This window comes from Carassius gibelio, chromosome B22, assembly GCF_023724105.1.
Source record: "Carassius gibelio isolate Cgi1373 ecotype wild population from Czech Republic chromosome B22, carGib1.2-hapl.c, whole genome shotgun sequence".
NCBI lineage: Eukaryota > Metazoa > Chordata > Actinopteri > Cypriniformes > Cyprinidae > Carassius > Carassius gibelio.
Window position 1 is genome coordinate 3,648,334 of NC_068417.1, and position 17,388 is coordinate 3,665,721.

At 36.1% G+C, this 17,388-nt stretch overlaps 1 protein-coding gene across 1 annotated transcript in view; it reads right to left on the minus strand.

Moving 5' to 3' along the window:
• LOC127987559 (uncharacterized) overlaps positions 1–17,388 on the minus strand; it is a 1,718,354-nt gene that overhangs the window by 1,638,815 nt on the left and 62,151 nt on the right. The window contains exons 12-17 of the mRNA XM_052589927.1: positions 10,775–10,945; positions 10,377–10,550; positions 7,523–7,684; positions 6,720–6,893; positions 4,317–4,487; positions 3,990–4,163 (exon numbers count right to left, since the gene is read on the minus strand). Of these exons, the coding sequence (XP_052445887.1) occupies positions 3,990–4,163; positions 4,317–4,487; positions 6,720–6,893; positions 7,523–7,684; positions 10,377–10,550; positions 10,775–10,945 (1,026 nt within the window). The remainder of the gene's footprint in view (positions 1–3,989; positions 4,164–4,316; positions 4,488–6,719; positions 6,894–7,522; positions 7,685–10,376; positions 10,551–10,774; positions 10,946–17,388) is intronic.

Sequence of the window (17,388 nt, forward strand, 5' to 3'; positions counted from 1 at the left end):
TCTTTATTCTATGTTAGTAAGATGTTATTCTTCCTTATAACACAGATTGTCACACAAGTACATGTTCTAGAATGGAGAAAATAAAAAGATGCACTACAGGAATTTGACCTGAGTGGACTCTTTTCACAGTAAAGCTGGGTAAAGTTATATATTGGTGAACGCAAACTACATCAAATGCAATTTTTAATTTTTGCAGTTTTAATTTTCCACAATTATAACCTACAGCTGCAATCAAAATTACTCAACCCCTCAGAGACTGTAGCACTTTACAAATACAAGTTTTTCTGAAGATCCAGGATCAACTAAAAATCTATAAAATCTATAAAAGTTCATTGTCATACTTAAAGTGAGTCAATATATAATGCAATATATTTGAGTTATAAGATTTTAATAACAGAGCTTTATCATAATTATTCAACCCCTATTCAACATTGCGGTTTTACTTGGCAGTCTTTGGGACAGTCACAATACTCCCGGTTTTCATCCAAAATATTTTCAATTGTGTTCCAAAGATGAACAAAGCTTTTACGGGTTTGGAACGACATGGGGGTAAGTGATTAATGACAAAAAATTCATCACAATTTATCACTTATTTGCATGGTGGCAGATAAAATAGTCTCAAAGCAAATTGCAAAGTCAACAGAGATCTCACAAATGCTATAGAGATGCTCAGTGGTGTCAAAAGTATTCACATTCATTACTCAAGTAGAAGTATAGATACTAGGGTTTAAAAAGACTTTTGTAGAAGTTGAAGTATCAACTCAAGCTTTTGACTCAAGTAAAAGTGTAAAAGTACTGGTTTAAAAAACTACTTAAAGTATAAAAGTAAAAGTAATGTAAGGGGAAAAAAATGCCATTAAGAAAAAAAGCTTGGGCCGTGCCACAGGGGGCTATTGTTCACTACCCCTCCTCCTAAAAAGAACATTTTTCTAAAGGCCATAGGCCATAATGACTATAATGTTATATTAAAATGTTCATGTTTAAAAATTTGGGATGCACTAGGCAACCTGTTTCAGCCGCATAAATGCCCATTGAAAATGAACGCATTTTAGTACAATGCAAATACATTAAAGAGCTAGAGATATGACGACTAGTTGTACGGCCTATAAGTATTGTTATGGTGCAAAAAGTCAAACTTCAGAGGCATGTCATCAATAACTTTTAATGGAATGTAAATGTACATCCACGCTTAGTTGCAGGAATCTGCGAGGGCAATGGAAAAGACCATTAGTGCAGGCTTAGTAACAATTACATTATAGTGCTGTCAAAATTAATGATTAATCCAAGTGATTAATCAAAAACTAAAAATGAAAAATAACTCCTAATCCTGATACCTTCTTGATTGATAGCAGTTTGACAACGTCGAAATGAATGTTTGGAAAGGTAAACTGATATTTTATACTGACACACTACAGCAAAATGTATAAATAGCCGAACACCATTCTTTTAAGTGAAAATACTAACGTGCCTAAGACTTTTGCACAGTAGGCTATATGTATAAAGTAAGTTTGATTAAATTAAGTATATTTAAATAAGTGTAATTAAAGTATGTGTTCGTTCATATTTGTTAAGGGCTAGGTTGTCGCTGGAGGAAACGGCTGTGGTGTGATGAGCGGTGACAAGCGAAAACTTTACAGTAGATGAGAAACCGACTGCTTCTTCATGACCTTTTGTAAACTGTATTTATGACAAAGAACTGCAAAGATACGGATTCTAACAATCTATCGATAAACACACACCTTGTGTCCTCTGTCTCTGTTTGAGCTCACGCTGCTCCGCCGCGGTCTGCGGATTGAAGAGCGCGCTGAAAGACGGGAGGAGACCGGTCTGACGCCGGTTTCATTTGAAATTTAAGCGGACTGACTCCGAGGCGATCGGATACCGGTTCTATACCCAACCCTACTTTTAAGAAATATATTTTTTGATAAACGAACCCAACACTGGCTTTGTCCTTGCTGTAGTGTGATGTGATTTGTGTCATGTGCAGGTGCGATGGATCGCGTACAAACCAATAGGGTGTCGGCATGGTATATGTTTATACTTCTCATCCAACCACAATCAAGTTCACTCCATCCGGATGGCGCGATTTATCTGGATAGGTTTTTTTTTTCTTTTTTTGAATGATGACAAGCCGGAATGAAAACAAGCCGAAATGAAATAGCACTAACGAAGCTATTTTTAAAATGTAAGGAGTAGAAGTAAAAAGTCGGCTGAAAAATAATTAGTCAAGTATAGATATCCCAAATTTCTACTTAAGTACAGTAACAAAGTATTTGTACTTCGTTACTTGACACCTCTGGAGATGCTACAGATAATAAATAATTAGACAGTCTAAAGGCCCGTTCACACAAAGCACGATAACTATAAAGATAACGATAAAAGCACAGAGGAACGATATCGTTGGAATCTCTTTCAGAACGATTTTTTTTTTCTTTTAAACAATAAAAACATTGCCAACCAATCAGAATCAATCCTGCTGCAATGAGCTCGAGAATTTAAAGCAGCAGACGCGCATCCACTTAGAATACACAAACAATATCGTTCACATGTGTGGACGCTAATTTTGTTATCTTTAAAGTTACCTTTATAGTTATCGTTCTTGGTGTGAATGGGCCTTAAGGCTATATGAAGATTTCCAAGACATTAAAAGTTCCCAGAGACACAGCCCTCAGCCATATTCCCATGCTTAAAGTGTGTTGTACCAGAAAACCTTTGAAGGTGTTGAACAAAAAGCACAATATCATAAAATGTTTAATCAGAGCAACTGAGAAAAACCTGCAATGTACAGCCAAAGACTTGCAAGATGACCCGATGAAAGAAGGAAAACCATTTTAATGCAGTGTGTAAGAAGAACACTAGAAAAGTACAGCCTTCATGTTGAGACATCTTGATAAATACCACTCTTGATCAAAACCAACTTGAACTTGCTAAAATTCATTTGTGTAGACTTGTGGAGCTCTGGAAGAATGTTTTATGGAGTGATGTGACCAAACTTGTACTTTTTGGACCCATGGATCAGCAGGATGTCTTCTGCAAAAAAATGCAAAGCTCATAAGCAGAACAACACCATCTCAATCCTCAAACTTGGAGGTGGATCAGTCCTGTTATGGGGTTGCTTTACTGTAGCAGGAAGTGGAAATCATGACTGTATGAAGGACACCATGGATTCTTTGAAGTATCAGGCCATTTTGACAAGAATTGTGATGCCTTTGGTGCAAAGACTGAAGCTGATGATCAATGGACTTTCCTGCAGGCCAGTCATACCAAAGTACATCATCCAAATCTACTTCTGCTTGGTTCAGGGATCAGCCATAGAATGTACTTGAGTGGGCTGTTCAGTCTCCAGATTAAGTTTTCAATGAAAATATCTGGTTGAATTTAAAAGAAAGCTGTGGCAATGTAAAAACCAAAGACTATCAGTGATCTGGAAGCTTTTTCAGGCGTGGAATGGGCCGAGACTGTAGTAGAGAGATGACAGAAGCTTATAATAATCAAAAATAATCAATTTGTCAATATTTTATTAATAAATCAAGGCCTTGTCTCCAGCAGCTCCAGAGACAAGCGCTGTGACTCAGATATCTCACAGACGTTACACACCGGATGTGTCATCTGTACTCGATTCTGATGTTCAAGCTTCAACAGTGAATCTGATCACTAGTGCACAGGCAAAAGTTCACTTAAAAGAATGAACGAAGTGGCATCAGTTTAGCTTGTATAAAGTTGATGGAAAAATTAAGCAGTCAATCTTCCAGCTGAGAGTGAAATCAGTACACACTAGCATTTGTCCCAAATGACTGCTAATGTAATATAATGGGAAACTATGTGAGTTGTGTTGTAGTTAATAGCCACTGACCCATATCACAAATTCAAGTTTATTTTGATTAATTTTGCAGTCCCAATGAGAAGTGTAAAATACTTTCACATTTATTAAACTGTGGTGGGTCACTAGAGTCTGGGTAATTAATGGGATACACTTTTAAAATACTTACCTCAGCTTTTCCAGTCTACACTGTCCATTTTCAAACAGAGTCAAGATGATCTTCATTCCTGGGTTTCCTAGTTTATTCTCACTCAGATCCAGCTCTGTCAGATTTGAAGGGTTTGAATTTAGAGCTGCAGCCAGAACATGACAACCTCCTTCTGTGATACAGTTGTTCTTCAGACTGCATAAAGAGAAAACACTTCAGTTTTCATCTGAATATTTACCATTATGTTTTAGCTGACAGATGGCAAACACTGGTGATGATGACGAAGACACATAAAAATCACCCAGCAGCAAGAATTTAAAAGTGTCCTTGTAACAATGAAATGCTCACTTCAGTGTGTTGAGTGTACAGTGTTTATCCTGCAGTAGAGCAGAGATCTGATTCACTCCTGTGTCTCCTAGTTCATGTCCACTCAGATACAGCTCTCTCAGGAGTAACGGGTTTTTACCCACAATTCCAGACACATACTGACAGCCTTCATCAGCAGCAGGACCCAAAAACCTGCAGAAGAGAAGATGAAGCTGGAATCAACTCAATGTGCAAGATAAAAGTAAATTATTTCAAAGAAAATCAGGGACAAAAGCTCACTAGTTCATGATTCTCAAGCATCTGAAGATCTTTCTGGCTTTTAAGCAGGAGATGAGGAAAGTTACAGTAGCAAAGAGACAACTAGCTTGTGACAGCTAAGCATTCATAGTGATATATTTAGTTGATATTTTGATGCTGGCTCTTCCTATTATTATGTAGCAGAATTCCCCACACACTGTGTTACATGTTCATGAAGTTTATTTCGTTTAAGTAATGGCTTATACTAATTATGGCTGCCCCCTAGTGGCCAAGAGTTTTTTGTTACTCTCTTTTGTTATTACTGTATGTGCAAATTTCTTGCACCGGTTTCTAATGAGCAGATTGGTATGAATGCTATTGTGACGCTGGAAGCAAGCACGGGACTCTTGCTGGCAAACAAAAGGGAAAACTGGACCTCTTTTATGTTTACACACGTAACACGGTGGACTGCTGATCCACTAAAAAGAACATGATCTGGGTTCAGACCATCTCTGGATAGTTTTATTTAACTGATGTATGTGTTGATGCAACAGTAATTCTGCTCATTATGAGAGGAACTGCAGGTTCAGACAGGTGTGTGTGTGTATGTGTGTGTGTGTGTTATCATTGATCCTCTCCTTACACACATCACATGTTTGTGGCCTGTAATATATCTACTGTAGTAGATCTACAGCACTGATCTATATATGACTGGATCACTCATCACATTCTAAACTGCCAAAAGGCAGTGAAGCCAACAGAAGTGTTTGATCAGCCGTCTTACTATTCTCTACCAGCAGAGAGCACCATTGAGTCACAAGCAAACCACTGACCTACAATCACCCGATTTGATGCAAATCAGTCAAACTGGATTATTTTTTATGTTGTATGTAAATTCATATTTACTTCATGTTATCTGCAATGTTTATGGTTTTCCTGGGCAGGATAAGGATATATTTAAACTGTTTAGGTGTGTGTGCCTGCTGCGCACTGATGACACAGGTATACATGCCAACACAAACTATAGCCTATTTCTATGTACGTAATTATTCAGGAATTATTAAATATGGACCTATTAGTATCAGAAATTGATTTGAATATACAATAGCTTCTGTTAAAAATCGCCCTATACTGAAATTAAAAACTTAATTGACCATCTTGAAATAAAGCTTCATGTCCGTACTGTCTTTATTCAGCTATTTCTCTGAATAAATTTTGATGTGTATATTTTTAATGTCCTGATTGAGCAACATCTATTTCAGCCTCTCCAAGATCACGCATATGTTTGCTAGCATTAGCTACTGTTTCCATGTAAAATGTTGTATGCTAAATTAATAATAAATTTAACCACCATTTAAATCATTACCTGCTTCAAAATGAATGATGTTAACGAAATTCTTGTTGAAACATTTGCATCTAGCAGCTACTGTAAGAATAAAAACACTATAACAGAATTATATAAACAATGAATAACTGTTCAAGGCGAATAAAGGTATACGTGTATACAAACCATAAATCAGATTTCAGAATGAGCACTTTGTCATTTGTTATATGATGAGGTCGTGTCTGTCTGATGTTTATCATGTTCATGATGTTCGCTACTGTAATGAACTTAGCTTTTTAATAAGTAATGAGTGTTTATGTTGTAAGAATTTACAGAGATACTTCAGATTTAAAAACGCTGACTTATCTGTTGTTTTCTCATTAAAATCATACAATTTCTTATTAATTTAATAAAACATTTACACACACACTAGGGATTACCAATATGGCAGCTTCACTTTCATGAGATCATGAGCAATCCAGTTCTCTATTCTAGATCAGTGATCTACAGCTTGATGGATATTAATGTGCAGTGCATTCAGTGACAGTTAAACAATCAGCATAATAAAACACACTGAATATTTTTCATGAGAAAGGTCCACAATAACACAATCATAAATGTTAACTATCGAAGCTCCAAACTACTGAACACCAGCAGTGACCCAAACTGTCTGATTAACCTGTAACTTTTAACACAACTAAACTGTGCTGACATTTATCATCAAAACAACAGCAGCATCTGATCTTTCATGTTTGATCATTTTTGATGCAACAAATTTTATACCTTACTAAATAAGATATATATATATATATATAAAATTCACATGAGTATAACTTATTTAGCATTATTTCATCAGGTCTCACCTCAGTGCTTTGAGTTGACAGTTTGGATCCTGTAGTAAATCACTGAGCAGCTTCACTCCTGATTCTCCAGGATCATTTCCTGTGAGATCCAGCTCTATCAGGTGTGAAGGGTTTGATCTCAGAGCTGAAGACAGAGCTTTATAACCTTCTTCACTGATACTGCAGTCTGAAAGTCTATTAGAAAAGATGTTATTCTTCATTATAATACAGATTGTCACACAAGTACATGTTCTAGAATGAAGAAATAAAGATGCATTACAGGATTTTGACCTGAATGGACTCTGTTCACAGTAAATCTGGATAAAGTTATATATTGGTGAATGTAAACTGCAATTCTTGCATTTTAATTTCCCACAATTATATCCTTCAGTTGCAATCAAAATTACTCAGTCCCTCAGAGACTGCAGTACTTTACCAATACAAGCTTTTCTGAAGATCCAGGGTAAAATAAAAAATGCTGATGCATATTAAAAGTCATAGTCAATATAATGTAATATTTTTGATTTAAGATTTTTTTTTTATAACAGAGTTATGCAACTTTATTATAACCTTCTTCAGTGATACTGCAATCTGAAAGTCTTCAGAAAGACTAAATAAAATCACATTTAAAACATTTAATACACTATTATGATATAAACATTTCCCATCACCTCAAAAATCAATCTGTTTGTCAATATTTTATAAATGTATCTACACCAACAAACCAATTTCACATTACGGACCCATTCCTTGTGACACAGCACCAGTTTACAGAACAGCTGGAGCTTTACATTGATTCATGTTTAGATTGATCTAATTCAGACCTGAGTATCTGTAGTGTCTGTGAATTTCTCAGCAGACTGGAGATTTCTGCCACTCCAGAGTCTCCTATTTGATTCCTGCTCAGATCCAGCTCTCTGAGGTTTGAATTCAACGCTGATGCCAGAGCAGCACAACCTTCACCTGTAATACTGATGCAGTTTAACCTGTAGAAGAGAGAACTAATTAACATATACAATTACACAAATAGCTGCTTTAGCTACTAATCCCACTTCTGACACATACTTTGTGGGGAAGTCGTGGCCTAGTGGTTAGAGAGTTTGACTCCTAACCCTAGGGTTGTGTGTTTGAGTCTCGTGCCGGCAATATCACGACTGAGGTGCCTTTGAGCAAGGCACCGAACCCCCAACAGCTCCCCGGGCGCCGCAGCATAAATGATGCCCACTGCTCCGGGTGTGTGTTCATGGTGTGTGTGTGTTCACTGCTGTGCGTGTATGTGTGCACTTTTGATGGGTTTAAATGCAGAGCATTCTATATGAGTATACTCAATTCTGAGTAAGGATCACCATACTTGGCTGTATGTCATGTCACTTTTATCCACCAATATGAGATTTGCATAATCACACTGTGAAATTATTATTTTAATTTGATTATTACAATATTTTACATTTTAAAGTACAGTTCTTAAGCCTAAACCATACTTACAACGCGTTCCCAATTTCTTTACTTTCAAATGTTCTCAGACTTTTATTTTGGTGGAAAACTGAACAGTGACCTTTAAGCTTCTGTGTTTAGTTCACAACAGGTTTAGGAACACTTTTTTTTGTACAAATCTGATGAATTCTGTTAACATCATCTGCCAAAAAAAAGGAAATCACAGGAACGTAAATTTAGTGAATTCACGTTAAGACCTTAAAATAACTCGCTCACCAACATTTTCTTAGATCAACTGCAATTCAGAACTTCTACTAGCCACAACAAAAATATTAGAAATAGATCAAGAGATTTAAGAGATAAAATTACCAAAGCCACATCTTCGATTAAAATATATTTCATATTAAATATTATTCTGAATTATTGAATGCTTTCAGTTTTACGACAGGAAAATTTTGTTTGGAGATACAAATAAACAAAAAACTCAAACAATTCTTAATTACTTACTTCTAAAACAGCATTTATTTAGTTTTTATTTCCAAATATAGCTCATTCCAAAATGAATGTTTAGTGGTAAACATGTTAAAGATTAACGGAGAGGCTGTCAGTTGATAAAGTGATCAGCTTTTTCCTCACAAACATCGGTTTACTGAACTCACGGTTATCCTTTAAAAAAAAGAGCCAAATCGAGGTCTTAAATTAACAAGTGTGTGTGTAGGTGATGCAGGATTGTTGGGTTTTTGCAACAAAACCCACCCAATTGCTACTCAATACTAGCACAATTATGTTTCAAGGGGGGTTCCACAGTAAAAATTTCATTCTGGGGGGGTAAAATACACATTTTTCTGTGGGGTTTCTCCATTAATCAACCTCGAGCCAATAGCCTTCGAGTATGAGATGTAACGGAGCATGTGATTTGTTGAATGTAGGGAACTGAATATGCCCTTCACTGAACGCGTTTCATACGAGTCTGAACGAGATCTAGAGGTCTTATCGTTCGTGAACGAAATGACTGAACTGGTACACATGTCGTTCGCAAATTAAATGACTGATCTGATACCTATGTCATTGGTGAATGAGCTGAATGATTTAGTACATGTCGTTCGTGAATGAAATGAACTGGCACATAGCTTATCTCATTCGAGAGCGAAATGAGAGTAAACCGGGTCAGTTGGCAATTTAGCATGTCAATCTCTCAAAATGCAAAGCGCAGTTATAGGTACTGTGCACATACGCTTGTTTTCATATTTAGCATACAGAACATAACTAGACGTTTAATCCCCGATTTATGAATGTAAATATGTAATATAAGAACTGTCTGACCAAACAATTAAAATGCTAATTATGCAAGAAAACCTTGTGCTTTGTTCATCTGAACAACTTAGACTTTATATATTGAATGCGATTATGTACACATTTTAATACAGCCAGATCAGATTTTGTAACAAGTGAATACGTTCGTTGACTTAAGACATAACACATAAGACACTCTTTTTCGCCATTTGCTGGCATATTTTGTGTATCACGATGAAATGGTCACTGAACAAATCAGTGAACGAATCTGAACGAATCATTTTGGTGAACGAACTGAAAATGAACAAATCTCTTAAAAGAATCATAATTTCCACCACTATTGGGCAGTATATGCAGCAGTGCCCAGAGAGCAGTTGGGGGTTCAGATCTTGCTCAAGTGTCTTATCTCAGTCGTGGTATTGAGGGTGGAAAAGAGCGCTGGTTATTCACTCACCCTACAGACAATTCCTGCCAGATCTGAGACTCGAACCCGCAACCTTTGGGTTACAAGTCCAACTCTCTAACCGTTAGGCCATGACTGCCCCAGTACATTTTTTAATGGGAAACTATGTGAGTTGTGTTGTAGTTAATAGCCACTGAGAGATTGAGTGATGACACCAGTGTTTGAACGCACATCAAATAAAATAGATATACATTTTAAAGTCATGGTGCTTCTTCTCCAGTGTGCTGATGCTAAATGTTGAAGGTTACTGGTTCAAGAACAATATTTATTGACACTAAATCATGATCTGCTCACTTGTAAATGCACTTCCCTCTTACGCATGTGTTTTTAATTAAAATGTAGCCTTTTGTGACTGCAATAACTCATATCACAATGTCAAGCTTATTTAGATGTCCTGATGAGAAGTGTAAAATACTTTCACATTTACGAAACTGTGGTGGGTCACTAGAGTCTGGGTTATTAACGGGATACACTTTTAAAATACTTACTTCAGCTTTTCCAGTCTGCACTGTCCATTTTCAAACCGAGTCAAGATGATCTTCATTCCTGGGTTTCCTAGTTTATTCTCACTCAGATTCAGCTCTGTCAGATTTGAAGGGTTTGAATTTAGAGCTGCAGCCAGAACATGACAACCTCCTTCTGTGATACAGTTGTTCTTCAGACTGCAGAAAGAGAAAACACTTCAGTTTTAATCTGAATATTTACCAGGATGTTTTAGCTGACAGTTGACAAACGCTGGTGGTGGGGATGATGATGATGATGATGATGATGATGATGATGATAGCCACTTTACAAAAGTCACATATGTTTTTTTAGTCAGCAATCTCTTATACAAGACACATAAAGCAATAATTTAAAAGTGTCCTTGTAACAATGAAATACTCACTTCAGTGTGTTGAGTCTACAGTGTTTATCCTGCAGTAGAGCAGAGATCTGATTCACTCCTGTGTCTCTTAGTTCATGTCCACTCAGATCCAGCTCTCTCAGAAGTAACGGGTTTTTACCCACAATTCCAGTCACATACTGACAGCCTTCATCCGCAGCAGGACCCAAAAACCTGCAGAAGAGAAGATGAAGCTGGAATCAACTCAATGTGCAAGATAAAAGTAAATTATTTCAAAGAAAATCAGGGGCAAAAGCTCACTAGATCATGATTCTCAAGCATCTGAAGATCTTTCTGGCTTTTAAGCAGGAGATGAGGAAAGTTAGCAAAGAGACAACTAGCTTGTGACAGCTAAGCATTCATAGTGATATATTTAGTTGATATTTTGATGCTGGTTCTTCCTATTATTATGTAGCAGAATTCACCAGACACTGTGTTACTTGTTCATGAAGTTTATTTCGTTTAAGTAATGGCTTGTACTAATTATGGCTGCCCCCTAGTGGCCAAGAGTTTTTTGTTATTCTCTTTTGTTATTAGGTGCCAATTTCTTACACCTGTTCCTAATGAGCTGTGTGGTATAAATGCTGTTGTGACGATGGAAGCAAGCACAGGACTTTTACTGGCAAACAAAAGGGAAAAACTGGACCAGGGGCTAAATCAACGGTTTTAAGTGTAACCTTTCCTCTCTCTTTGGTTCAGAGTAAACCTTTAAGAAATATCCCCCTTTTTAAATGAGCCTTTGCCTGCCTCCGCCTCTATGTTATGTTTACACACAACACGTTGGACTGCTGATCCACTAACAGGAACATGATCTGGGTTCAGACCATCTCTGGATAGTTTTATTTAACTGATGTCTGTGTTGATGTGACAGTAATTCTGCAGGTTCAGACAGGTGTGTGTGTGTGTGTTATCATTGATCCTCTCCTTACACACATCACATGTTTGTGGCCTGTAATATATCTACTGTAGTAGATCTACAGCACTGATCTATATATGACTGGATCACTCATCACATTCTAAACTGCCAAAAGGCAGTGAAGCCAACAGAAGTGTTTGATCAGCCGTCTTACTATTCTCTACCAGCAGAGAGCACCATTGAGTCAAATGCAAACCACTGACCTAAAATCACCCGATTTGAAGCAAATCAGTCAAACAGTATTATTTTTTGTGTTGTATGTAAATCCATATTTACTTCATGTTATCTGCAATGTTTATGGTCTTTTTGGGCAGGATAAGGATATATTGAATCCATTTAGGTGTGTGTGTCTGTTGCGCACTGATGACACGGGTAACTGATCCAACACAAACTATAGCCTACTTCTTTATGTATGTAATTATTCAGGAATTATTAAATATGAACCTATTATAATCAGAAATTGATTTGAATATACAATGAATATTACAATAGCTTCTTTTAAAATTGCTCTATACTGAAATTAAAAACTTAATTGACCATCTTGAAATAAAGCTTCATGTCCGTACTGTCTGTATTCAGCTATTTCTCTGAATAAATTTTGATGTGTATATTTTTAATGTCCTGATTGAGCAACATCTATTTCAGCCTCTCCAAGATCACGCATATGTTTAATAGCATTAGCTACTGTTTCCATGTAAAATGTTGTATGCTAAATTAATAATAATTTAACCACTATTTAAATCATTACCTGCTTCAAAATGAATGCTGTTAATGAAATCATTGTTGAAACATTCGCAGTTAGCAGCTACTGTATGAATAAAAACACTATAACAATTATATAAATAATGAATAACTGTTCAAGGCGAATAAAGGTAAACGTGTATAGAAAGCATAAATCTTTTTTGGATTTCAGAATGAGCACTTTGTCATGTTTTATATGTTGAGGTCGTGTCCAGTGCCGGCCCGTCCAACAGGCAATACAGGCAGTCGCCTTGGGCCCCTCTTTAATTTGAGGGCCCCGCGAATGATGTCACGCATTTTTAGTTGTTTGATTTTTTCAAATGTCCACACATATAGTATGAGTGGTCATGTGTCAATTATAATACTTTTATAATGCAAAGACCCCATTAAACATGATAAATTTAACAATGACGGTGAGCAAAATACAAAACATTTTATTAAAAGAAAATCTCTGAATAATTCATACATGACAAATAGCTGAAAACGATAATAATAATAATAATAATAATAATAATAATAATAATAAATAATAAAACGGTCTAAATAAAAGCGGAAAATATTAGAAACATACACAGCAACACCACACTCCATTTAGCAGAACACCTCCCGCGATAGGCTATTGGGTGAACTAGAATGTCGTAATGTATTCCTAGTACAGATTCCACACTTTTCCACTTAGCCACATATCTCTGTAAATTCCTTTCCATATATACGAGAAAGTGTCTTAAATAAGTCTAAAGTTATATAACGTCATAAGTCTGGTTGCTATTTTTGATCGACGTATTTCTAATTTATGCAATGCACATTGATGCTATTTTAATTTGAAATTAAAATGGCATCCAAACAATATCTTCCCGGAGCCGCAAAAAAAGAAAGAAGAGAAAAGCAGATGAAGAAAAGCAGGCTCAAAGTAAAGGTCTCCTCCTCTTTCCAAATTCAAATTTAACCCACTGTCCAATATCTAATGCAAAGTTTTGTTGATAAAAAAAAAAAAAAAAACTATGTATTTCTAGTTATGTATGCATATTTGTATGTTATGCATTTACAATAAATGCTTTTGATTCATGCTTTATTTGTATATGTCATATTTATATACTTTATTTTTTAAATTAGTGTTTTCTGGCTTAATTTATGTACCAGGGTATATGCTGAAATTTCTAAGTGTACCTACAGCTGCAGAGACATTTGATGCTGCTACATCTGGAATTATTCATAGCACTCCTGGTAAAGAATATATATTTTTTTTAGTTGGCACTCTGATATAACACACTGGTTGTATTCATTTTATATTATACAATATTGTAGAAACATTACTGCATTGAAATCAATCATTACGTTATCCATTAATTTGTTATTTGTATATTTAACCCCTTTACGTGCAAACATCGCCGACGGCCCCAGTTTATTATTGTTTCACTTTCACAGCACATTAAACATCACTGTCTTACTTCATCTGGACAAACTGTGCATCAATTGAAAGTTTAAAGACTCTAGTTTCGATATTTGACCAATATTTTGATAAAACATTGTTGCAGTGACAGATATTTAGTGATTTATGTCAGAAGTGCAAAATAATAAATCCGTATTATGCCACATTTTGAATAGAAATTCACCACTCACTCACATTCAGTCACGTCAGCAGCGGTTTATTTGTGTTCACATAGACTCACTGAACAGCGTCAATAAGGATTTATGGACCAAAGATGAATATCCGTGGAGATATATGGATATATTTACTGAGGTTTACTTCATATTTCTTCAGACAGAATCGTCATTTCTATTCATTTTCCACGGATTTACACGATCTGATGATAACCAGCCTCCCCCAGCGATCTGTGTGTGTGTGCGCAGTGCTGTCAGCTTGTGCGGTGTGTCACTCAGACTCCGATTGGGCCTTCCCAGTGTCAATCTTAGAGTGTCATATATGGACACCGCCACATCCGCTGTGTCCAAATTCAGGGTCTACATCCTTCGGAGGACTCATTTGAAGGATGTAACATCACAGCGCCGCGACGAAGGCTGTCCAAATTCGTAGGATCCTTCAAATGTGGCCCACAAATGCGTCCTCCTTTTCCCCGAATTGGAAGGATGGGTGTGGTGGATCCTTTCGTGTCCTACCTATCCCATAATTCTTTTCGGCAGGACGAAGCGAGCGGTAGCGGAGTGGGGGAGGAGTATTATTTTCTATGTTTTTTAAAAACTGGCTTTTCAAAAATATATATTTCAGTGGTTTTCTAGTTAGGCATTTTGTTTTAGCGTTAAGCATTTTTTTTTTTTACATTTGTACGTGTATATGTAAAAAAAAAAAAAAGTTTACTTTCGTAAACTAGCTTCTTACTTACTGCCTGTGTGAATATCCCCTTACACACAGCTTATTTGTTAGTGATTGAAGCTGTTTTTAACGCTTCTAAGGACGAAAGAGCAGACAGAAGTGTTTATAAAGCTCCGGGGAGAGAACGATGAGCTCTTCACCCGCATCTTGCTTCGTGCTGTCACGGTTGGTAGGCGACAGGATATGAGCAACGGGTAAGGGAGGGAACTGAAAGAAGGGTAGGTTGTCCAAATTCACAAACACCGACTTCCGGTTTTTGCGGTGGTCGGAGGACCTATCCTCCTTCAACCGTGTAGGAAGGATCCTAAGGAGGATGCAGACCCTGAATTTGGACACAGCTATCATGTCACATGCTTCCTAAACACTTCCTGATAGTTATCTGGGCAAAACAACACTGAAACACCTCTGTACACACGAAATATCCAAATAATAAACCCGCGATTACGATAGTAAAGCTTGGTATGAGATTTTCTTGAGATCTGGGGTGTTTTTATAAAAAAAAAAAAAAATCGAAAATGTACATGGGAAACGCTAACTTGTGCAACGATGAAAAAGGCTACAAATAATAAATTTTTACAACAGTAAACGACCAAATTCCACACCTGATCGCTAAAGGAAGTTATTATAAACACTCGATCGGGGTTTAAAGTGAGTTTTGAGTAAAAGTGTACTAATAATTTCATAAATTGTCTGATGTAGCTTGATGCTAACGTTAGCTACAATGCTACTAATAGCAGGTGCTTTTCTTCTTCATAATGCATTTTTGTCTCAATAATTCACGTAAGGTCGTAAGAAAATGTTTTGTTGTATTTTTATAGTAAGACTTTTGATAAATAAGGGCTAAATGCAAAGAGAGACTGAAGTGAGATCGCTGCTTTGTTGCTTTGTAAAGCCTGAAAAACCACAATCAATGCTAATAAAGGTGGAATAAAAACAAAAGAATAATGTTAAAAGAATAATGCGGATAATGTGTCATACCTGGCGGAGGTGTGAAAGACTTGTTTGGTGAGAACAATAGAATCATGAATGGGGAGTTTTGCAAAGCCAACACACACACAAAATACACAGAAGAGTTTACATGGGAGATCTTACAGGGATGACAAAGGCCATAAATCAATCTGATTAACCTTCTCTAAAAACACACATGACATGGCCTTAGAAGATATTTCATAAAATTCAGTTTTACAGATTCGATTATGACATTTTTTATGAAGTTTTGGAAGACTTGTGGCCTTAGCTACACTATGTTTTCAAACCCATTTCCTACATTAACAATTTTTAAAATACATTTAAAACCTATGTTTTTAATATTTTTATTTTTGTTTTTATGTTTGAGCTTATATATCTCTATTATCATAACAGTCTGAGTGATTCTGATTCCTGAACAGTAAACTTTAAAGTGTCAGCTTTGTGAACAAAGGTTGATTATGTATCTAGTCAGAAAGAATCATGAGCAGAAACCTTTTTATTTTGGGAATGTAATTTCGGTCTCCATGCCAAAAAAGGGGGGTTACTAGTAAGGGGTTAAGGGCCATCCGCTGATCCTACCCCAATCTCTTCAAATTGCTTTGACCTTGCCTGTTACTGTAGTCAGTGCAGAAAGAAGCTTTTCAAAGCTCAAATTAATCAAAACATTTCTGAGATCCACAATGGCCCAGGAGCACTTATCAGGACTTGCTGTTCTGAGTATCAACCATGAAATATGTGAGGCTGTGTCATTTAAACCTTTGAACAGCCAAAGCAGCATTTCTCAGTTATAAAGTGCTAAAAGTTTTATTTACCAGAATGGAAGCACAATTAACATGTTTGCTTACATACAAAAAAATAGTTCACATAACTTGAGATTCTGTGTCATGTCCAATCTGTTCCCTTATATATATTTTTTTAAAATATAGAATTGATTTGTATTTTGTTTATTTTATTTTATTTTGTTTATGTATCCTTTATTTTTATAATATTTAAATTATTTGTGTTTCTCAAACACACTTGCACTTTCATTTACAATATTTTACAATACTTTGCAGTACTTGCAAACTTATTTAAGTTTGATTAAATATTTTTACACATGTATTACATGTTGAGTTTGTTACAGGTAATAAAAATGTATACACTTAAATATTGAAATTGTATTTTTTGTGCTCTCTTCTCACTGTTTTTACACCAGTGGGCTCAATTTTTTTTATCTCGCCTAGGGCCCTACAAGCGTTCGGGCTGGCACTGGTTGTGTCTGTCTGATGTTTATCATGTTCATGATGTTTGCTACTGTAATGAACGTAGCTTTTTAATAAGCAATGAGTGTTTACATTGTAAGAATGTACAGAGATACTTCAGATTTAAAAACGCTGACTTATCTGATGATTCTCTTTAAAATCATACAATTTCTTATTAATTTAATAGAACGTTTACACACACTACGGATTACCAATATGGCAGCTTCACTTTCATGATGTCATGATCAATCCAGTTCTCTATTCTAGATCAGTGATCTACAGTGTTGTGAATCTGAGCTTGATGGATATAAATGTGCAGTGCATTCAGTGACAGTTAAACAATCAGCATAATAAAACACACTGAATATTTTTCATGAGAAAGGTCCACACACAATCATAAATGTTAACTATCAAAGCT